Genomic DNA, 8,214 nt, shown 5'->3' with positions numbered 1-8,214 from the left:
TGTTCATTAGACTCTTGACTCATACTGTGGTGTCTGCTTGCTGATTTGAGATGATGTAACAGGATCTAAGTTTAAAAATTAATGACATGTTTTTTTCAGAGAAAATAATCTCTAAGGGTATTCGTTGCCTTCCCGCATATTACAGGGATTGTGCCACCTCGTGTATTTTTCTGCATTTGAGCGCACACACATACACATGCATTCCTGACGGCAGTACTTAATTGGTCCTAATTTTGTCAGGGGGAGTTGTAGAGTCAGAAACAGGAGGCTTCAGGGGCGCCTGGGTGGCTCAGTCGGTTAAGCGTCTGACTTTGACTCAGGTCATGATCTCACAGTTCATGCGTTCAAGCCCCGCATCGGGCTCTGTGCTGACAGTGCGCACCCTGAAGCCTGCTTCAGATTGTGTCCCTCTCTGCCCCTCCCCTGCTCATGCCCTGTCTCTTTCTGTCTCTCAAAAATAAACATTGAAAAAATTAAAAACAAAAGAGACAGGAGGCTTCATTTTTAAAGAATAATAATGGTTGGGGGCGTCTGGGTGGCTCAGTCAGTGAAGTGTCAGACTTTGGCTCAGGTCCTGATCTCACGGTTTGAGGGTCTTTTGAGGGTTCCAGACCCGTGTCCACCTTATGTGCTGACAGCATGGAGCCTGCTTCAGATTCTCTGCCTCCCTCTCTCTTTGTCCCTCCCCCACTCATGTGCTCTGTCTCTCAAGAATAAATACACCTTCGGGGCGCCTGGGTGGCTCAGTCGGTTGAGTGTCCGACTTCACTCAGGTCATGATCTCGTGGTTCATGGATTTGAGCCCCGCATCGGGTTCTGTGCTGACAGCTCAGAGCCTGGAGCCTGTTTCAGATTCCGTGTCTCCCTCTCTCTCTGCCTTTCCCCTACTCGTGCTCTGTCTCTCTCGGTCTCAAAAATAAATAAACAAAAAAATTTTTTAAAAAAACATTAAAAAAAAAGAATAAATACACCTTTAAAAAATTCTAAATAAATTTCTGATCCATTTCTAATTTAAAAAAGGAACAATCGGTGATATCTTGGAGCATTCTCTTCCCCATCAGAGAAACAATGGTAAGAAGTAAGTGATGGGGGTGAGTGATGAATGCTTTGGGAGTTTTGAGAATTCCTTGAGAAAAAGCTTCATCTTTTTTATTTATTAGAAAACTATTGAATGCCATCAAATTCTTTGGAAGACAAATTATTCTCCAAAGAATAATATGTGTCTGGGAATGACAAGAGTTTTTATCTTCATGGTGAAAGGCAAGGTTCTGAATTTTTTTTTTTTTCCTTAAAAGAAATACAAAGTGTCTGGTCTGTGTTGCTGAAGTGTGGCTTGGCCCTCAGACTGTAACCTTAGTCCGGTGAAGCACACCAAACCCCCGTCACACCCCCAGCTAATCCCTCCGTGGCATCAAGTGCACTCTTTCGTTGGCCTCTTGTGAGGGAGACCAACAAAATAATTAGATCTGACTGAGCATTTTGTCTAACGCAGGAGGTTTGTGGTTCCCGCTTTGAGTGAATTAATTCCACGTAGAGGAGGAAGGGAACACACCTCTGTGGCCAGGAATTCCTTTTAAGAAAGATCTGTAATTCATCTACTCAGTAGTTTCAAACCTCCAAATCTATCAACCCATGCATCTCAGACACAGGAAGTTTTACCCTCCAGTTAATGTGAAGTTGTTCACACTGGGTAGGATCTCAGAGATTTCCGGGGCTGACGGCCTTTTTTAAAAAGTTCACATCTGGTCTGGCTCGTTGGAGGAAAATAGAGCAGGAAGAGGTCGCCCCCCCCCAAGAAGATTAACTAGAAGCAATGACCGTACCTACTTACAAAGCCTTTTTTCCTAAGGTAGACCAGGGTGAGAGTGCAGCTAGTGACACTCAGCGTGGGTCTCAGTGAGGGGTGGGAATAGGGTTCAGAGGAATCTCTCAAAGCAAAAACTCAGAATTAACTCCCCTTTACTATGCACATCTCACTGCAACCAGTCTCTCCACTTCCTCTTTTTGCCCCCTTTGGCAAATATCGCGGCTATCGAGCTTTGAAACTCCAGGAAGATCCACACGTGATCTACACACGTTGCTGTACCTGGCTCTTACCTAAAGTTTGACAGCATTTCTACAAGTGTATGTCTTCCGTCTTAACCCCTGGGAGTTCTGTGGTTTACGTGGAGGCAAACCTGTAGGAAGATTATGTTACCTTTCCAAACCAAGCTGTTGCCCACTCTCCAACGTAAAAGGTCAAGTAACCAGCCAATTGTTAGAAGTTTGGATCATTTCCCACTCCCCGACCCGCCCCCCCCACAGGTTTTTTGTCTTGCTGTTCACAGGGCAGGCGCTACGTGGTTATTTGGGGCTTAGTCCAATTCTCAAAAGCTCCCACGAGGGTATGTCCTCTGTGATTGGGTTGATCACCAAATGGGCTAGTTGAAGAAGGCATTTCAATTTCAAGGCAATGAGGGAAATGGAAATAGATTTTGTTTCCCATTCTTTTGCCCAAATGAATGCTTGTTCTTTTCAGTTCATAGGAAGGTCCTGAGCCATGGATATCGACAGGGCCAGTCTTCCCCCGCCCCCCACTGCCTACTCAGCTTTGATGTATCCTAGCTTTAGGTCTAAGCGTGGAGTGTACATTTTCTTGGAGAAGCTGAGAAGGAGGTTTCTGCTGCAGAAAGGTTTGAACTTCTTCCCCAGCCGGATGCAGCAGGGAGTCACTTGGCATCCCTGCGGCCACCGCACCTACACTAATGATGCCTGAGTTCAGGATCCACAGCGGCCAGAAAGGATGGCTTGAGAAGGTGTGAATCTGCAGGGTTCGCTTGCCGTATGAGCAAAAATCCCTGTCCTGGGGCTGGAGGGAGCACATTTGGAGGGACAACGTTGGGAAACGTGCTTAGGCAGAGGCAGGGAGGGGCGTGGAAATCCACCCCTTTGCTCAAGCCGAGTGCAGAGGGCCTTCACAAGTCCGCGCTTCCTTCCACACCCAGCCTTTGCCCTCTCCCCCTGCTTCCACTTCGGAAAGTCTGAAGCATGCTTGGAAAGCTGTTTTCTGCTTTCTTCTCTCTTCCTCCCCCTCTCCTGCGCTCCCAGCTGCTCGACCTCTTGCGTAATTGTGAGAGAGCACGGAGTTTTTTGATGGGCTCCAGATGTGCAGCGGGTGGGGGCGGGGGCGGCAGGTCTGTAGTCCCCTGAGTGCTCGAACTGTGGGAACACAGGGCCTCAACGCAGCAGGACTGAGGACACGTTGCACTGAGCCTTCCCCCTGGGGTCAGCTGGTCCCTGCGCTGGGAGGACAGCGCAGCGAGGGGTGCTGTTTCAACCCCCTGCCTCAGCATCAGCTGCCTCGTGGCAGGCAGGCCTGGTCATTCCCTGGAACCCCTCCTCCTGACCAGGAGGGGAAGAAGATCCAGGAGCTGTGGAGTTCTGTGAAAAGACTCCGAGGCACCCCCATCAGAACCCCTTCCCTCAAATGCTGGGATTTGGCACGTAGGATACAATAGTTTCGGTTTGTTTTTCTTTTACCAGAAGAGTCTGAAAATTGCTGTTGTGATCTGCTTCACGAAAGGTGGCCAGAGTCAATACTTTCACGGGCCTCAAACAGTATGAAAAGAGGGAAAATAAGTAGCAGCCTCCTACCCTCCAATTCCTGAGGCTGCCCGGCACCACGATGCATGCTGGAGCCTTGTTCGACCTCTGTTAGCCACAGCTGGCAACAGCAAAGTGTCTTTCCCCTCCCCCCTCTCCTCCATCGCCCGGCTCCGGTCAGCCCCAGCCTCCAGCCGTGGGGGGGCCCCCTGCTAATGCCCGTCCTGTCAATGAGTGACCAGAGATTCCTGCAGTTCAGCCTCCTGCCGCTCCTGGGTTAGGAGAGAAGGGCGCAAACTAAAGCCACTGAATCAGAACGAGATCCGTTCATCCCGAAGAGGGTGAATTATTTTCTGCTCTCTGCCCCAGCTGGGAGCCTTGGGTGCTTTCTGCTCCCTTATTCAGAGCGGAAGAGTCTCAGGGATCCCTGCAGGGCGAGGCAAAAACGCCCAGTCTAGCCGAGTTCAGCTCCCTAGGGCCTCCCAAGTCAGTCTCCTGGGGCAAGAGCTGGCTTTGCAAGGTAAGGATCCGCTGTCAACGTTGAATTTCGGGGCGGGGGTTGAGATGAAGAATGACTTCACGCAGGCTCAGTTTCTAGGCTCCTCTTGGGTTTTTCGTCCCTCCTTTCCTTCCTTATTAAGCCCCTACTCCTAGAGAAACCCAGAGTGCTACAGGATGGTGCGCTCAATTGTCTGCCTCGCCGGCGTAAAGCAGCAGGTGTGGTAGGGAGGAGCTACCCGGATGGGGGCAGGATGATAATTCGATTCGGGTTTGTACTTTACGGTTTGCATGGAGCTTTAACGTGTCTTATGCCTATCCTTAGAAAAATCTGTGAAGCCAGATGTGCAGGGTTATCAACCCCATTTACGACTCTTCACGGTACGGCCTGGAATAGGGTGAGGAGGGGGTAAAGCTGGGTGCCCTCAGCAGGTGTTTTCTGGAGATACTGACTATGCTGGGGGGCTGTGACCAGGAGGTTCACGGGAGCCATAGAGGACTCAGGCATCTAAGGTTAAAAAAGTAAAGCGGGCGGGCGCAGAGAGTGAGAAATTGTCAAAAGCACCCTTTCAGAAGCGCCTTAAGGCCCAGGGGTGGAGGGTCTGGGGGAGTCCGGACGGGAGGGGAGGAAGGCGGAGGTGTGTGCGTGTGTGCGTGTGTGTGTGTGTGTGTGTGTGTGTGTTTTGATGGTAGTGGAGAACCCAGCTGCAGAGGGGAACAAAGCGGGTGCTGTGCAGGCGGGGTGGGTGGTAGGGGGGGAGGTGCTGCTATGGGAAAGGGTGGGTGGGGGGGACCTTGGGCTCAGCCCCACAAGGGCGTCTTCTCTGGCTGGCCAGGCGGACGGGACGGGGGACGGGGGCGGGGACTGGGGGGGGCGGGACCCGCTCGCTCTCCTCCCACTCAGCGGGCTCCCAGGGAAAAGCCACAGTGTCCTCCAGAGCCTGAGGCCGCGGCGGGCCGAGCCAGGCGAGGGAACCGGTGTCCCGCTCTCCCCACGCGAGGTAAGGACGCGCTCTCCCACTAGGCCCGCGGGGCTCGCCGGCTGCGCGGCTGGGGCTGGAAAAGGGGAAGTCCCAGGGCCTGGCGGGAGCGCTCAGATCAGCTCCGGGCCGGGAAGCCCAGAAGAAACCGTGGGGGAGGAGGGGGCGCCCCAGGTGGGTGCGGGAGGCCGAAAGGGGCTTTGTGGAGGGCTGGCTCCGCGGTTTGTCTGCGAGCTGCCTGCTCTTGCCCTCCCGGCCGCCGGCCGCACAGCCGCCAGAGGGGGCCCTCGCGCTCCCCCCGCCAGGGACGCGGGGCCTCGCCCCCTCGGAACTCCCCCGCGGGCGCCCAGACGGCCCGCGGGGCGGACCCTCGGGGGGCTCGTCCGCTGGCGCCGCACACCTCCCCCTCTCCGGCCGACGGGGCCACTGAGAGCACTGCTCCGGGCAGGGAGCTCCCCTGGGCCATCTCTGCTCCCGTCCTGGGCCGTGTTGATCGACGAGGAGTGTGTGCCGAGTCCGACCCGGAGGCAGTGGGTATCAGGGAGAGACTTTGGATGTGTTCAGCAGACGCGAGGCGCGTCCGGGGCCTCCCGGGCCCTCCTCCGAGGCCCCGCATCTTTAGGGATCCAGGAGGCCGGATGGGGTTCCCTAGGGGAGTGAGTTCTAGGCTCTTGCCACGCCCGCGCGTCCGGATCCGAATCCCTAACGGAGTTCCCCGAGGCGGGGACTGAGCCAGTCATCCGGGTTCCTCCGGGATGGGGAAGTGCGGGCGGGCGGGGGCGGCGGGGCCTGGGAGGGGCCGCCGGCGCGGGGTTGCCGAGGCGCCCGCAGACGCTTCCTCCCGGGCCGGCGCGAGCGGGGGCTCGGCCGGGGAACCCAGGGCGCCGGGCGGGGTCGCATTCTGGGCCCGTTAGCTCAGCGGCCCCGGAGGCTCCCGGGCTGACTCATCGGACCGCTCACACACAAACACACGCTGCCCACCCCGTCAGGCAGCCCACGCGGCAGACACGCACCGCGCCCCGCCCCGAGTCACCCACGCGCCCGCCCGCCGCGCGCCTGGCGGTCAGCCCGCAGTCCACACGCACTGCACACGCGGCACTCCCGAGCCCGCCGCTCTCACGCGGTTCCCGCCCGCACACACACGTACCTCCTCACGCACGCACATCCCGCCGCTCACACTCGCAGCCCTGCGCTCACACGCACCGCCCCCCAACTTCCCGCAGCTGCCCCGCGGGGAGCGGGCGGTGTCGGAGGGGCCGCCCCTTTCCCCAGCCGCGCAAACAAGCGGCTCCTTCTCCCTGCCCGGCCAAAGAAAGGCCGCTTGTCCGGCGGCCGCGGCGGGCGGGGCGGCCCAACACTGCGGCCTTGTCCCACCTGGCGGCCCCGCGCAGGGCAGGCCGAGGGCCAACGAGGGGCCGCGCCCTGGCGGCAGGCCCACCCCGTGCGCAACCCCGGAGAGGGGCGCTTTCGAGCCCCCCCCCCATGAAAACCAGAGCCCCGCTGCACACTCCCGCCTCTCGTCCGTGACAGCCTGTAGTCCCGCCCCAACTTTTGGACCCCGGCCCGCCCTCTGTGTCCCCTCTTCGTTCCCCTCCCCCGTCTCTCCGCCCCCTCGGTCCCCCCACCGCTGCCCTCTGTACCTTCTAGGGCTGTCCCTGGCCGTCGTCCCCTTTATCGGACGACCAAGCTCCTGTTCTCAGTGTCCCCGTCCCCTTCTCTGTCCCCCAGTCCCCCCCGCCTCGCTGTCCTGTCTCCAGCTCTGCGTCCCCCGGGCTCTTCCCGCAACTTCACCCCCTCCTGTCCGTCTCCCCAGCTCTCATTTTTCTTCCTCCCTCGGTCTCCGTCTTTCATCCCTCTTCCCCACCCGGTCCCCCCCCCAGCCCTCATTTCCTCTCTCCGCCCCGGCCTTTCCAACACGCCACCCCTGCCCCCACCCCCCGGGCTCCCAGCCTCAGTTTCCTTCCCGTCCCGACTCCTTCCCCTGCCGGCGGCCCTTCCTCGAGGGCGGATGTGCGTCGGGAAAGCGAAGGCGGCCAGCTGCGAGGGTCCCGGCTCGGCCCCGCAGGCCTCGGGACGCGGCCATGCGACGCCCGGGGCGAGGCCTCGGCTGGCCCCCCGGGCCCCAGGTGAGGGCTGGAGCGGCCCCGCGGGACCCCGGGGAGCGCCTGAGTCCGGGGCGCCGCGGGGGGCCGGGCTAGCGCTCCGGGACTAGCCTGGGACCTTTCGCCACGGGCCCGATTTGGAGCTAGGACTTCTAGTGCTTGTTTGTTGCAGACCTTTTCCGCCCTTCCTCGGACCTCCCTTCTCCCTAGTTCGCGTGCCGACACCCCCGAGGGGTGACTCTGGACACCCGCTCGGCGGAGAGGGCTGGGGACGGGCTGATCCCGCAGGGCCTGGGTGCTCGCGCGTCCCCGCTGGGCGAGGAGGCCGGAGGGGCCGGGGCCTGAGCGGGGTCACCAGCGGGAACCCCGGCCTCGCCCGCCACGGGGTCCTCCGTGTTGCAGTGCAGCTCCCGGCTCCCAGGCCTCTGCCCCGCTGCGTCCGGGGAGGTGCAGGAGGGCTGCAGAGAGCCCGGACTGACCGCAGCGCCTTCCTCCAGTCCCTCCTTCCCGGGAACCGGCCTCGAGCCACAGGGGCCTTTTTTTGGCAGCGGGACAGGGCGGGGCGCTCGGAGTGGGTAATTACTGCCCGGGGGAGTGGGCAGCCCTGTCCACGGAAGCAGGTTGGCTGGTGGGGGCGCCCCCGGCGCAGCGCCGCTTCGCCTTCCCGGCCCGGGGTGGGGTCCGAGGAGAGGGCGCCCCCAGGTGGCGGCTCCCCGCGCCGCGGCGCAGTCCCTTGGTCTAAGCGCCGCCTGGGTGCCTCTGGGACGCGTTGGTCTGGTGTATCTTTCCACTACACCTGGCTTAGGTTTCCGAGCTGGGGCCACAGCCTCGAACCTGCTGATCCCTACATCTTTTCTTATCTCAGTCCCTCCCTACACCTCTCTCCTTATCTCTCCCTCTCCTTTCGCTTTACTATTCTCTTCTCTCCTCTAGTCATTCTGGTTACCATCAACCTTACTCCTTTACAGTCTTTATCTCTACTTGAAAATTTTTTGGTGTAAACAAATGAACACATTCCCAGCAGCCTAACTGCGTGATAGTGACGAATTTGA

The 8,214-nt window shown here is 58.9% G+C and overlaps 1 protein-coding gene across 4 annotated transcripts in view; it reads left to right on the top strand.

The window, feature by feature from the left end:
* Positions 1 to 7,049: 7,049 nt before the first annotated feature.
* PHLDB1 (pleckstrin homology like domain family B member 1) overlaps positions 7,050 to 8,214 on the top strand; it is a 42,958-nt gene continuing 41,793 nt past the window's right edge. The window contains exon 1 of one of the 4 annotated variants that reach the window (XM_039229339.1): positions 7,050 to 7,186. In XM_039229339.1, coding sequence (XP_039085270.1) covers positions 7,142 to 7,186 — 45 coding nt within the window. In that variant the 5' untranslated portion in view covers positions 7,050 to 7,141. The remainder of the gene's footprint in view (positions 7,187 to 8,214) is intronic. The other 3 variants (XM_039229338.1, XM_039229341.1, XM_039229342.1) reach the window with 3 other exon arrangements.

This window comes from Hyaena hyaena, unplaced genomic scaffold, assembly GCF_003009895.1.
Source record: "Hyaena hyaena isolate Hyena2069 unplaced genomic scaffold, ASM300989v1 scaffold_37, whole genome shotgun sequence".
In the NCBI taxonomy this organism is placed as follows: Eukaryota; Metazoa; Chordata; class Mammalia; order Carnivora; family Hyaenidae; genus Hyaena; species Hyaena hyaena.
Note: the sequence above shows the minus strand (reverse complement) of the source record. Positions and strands in the feature narration are given on the sequence as shown.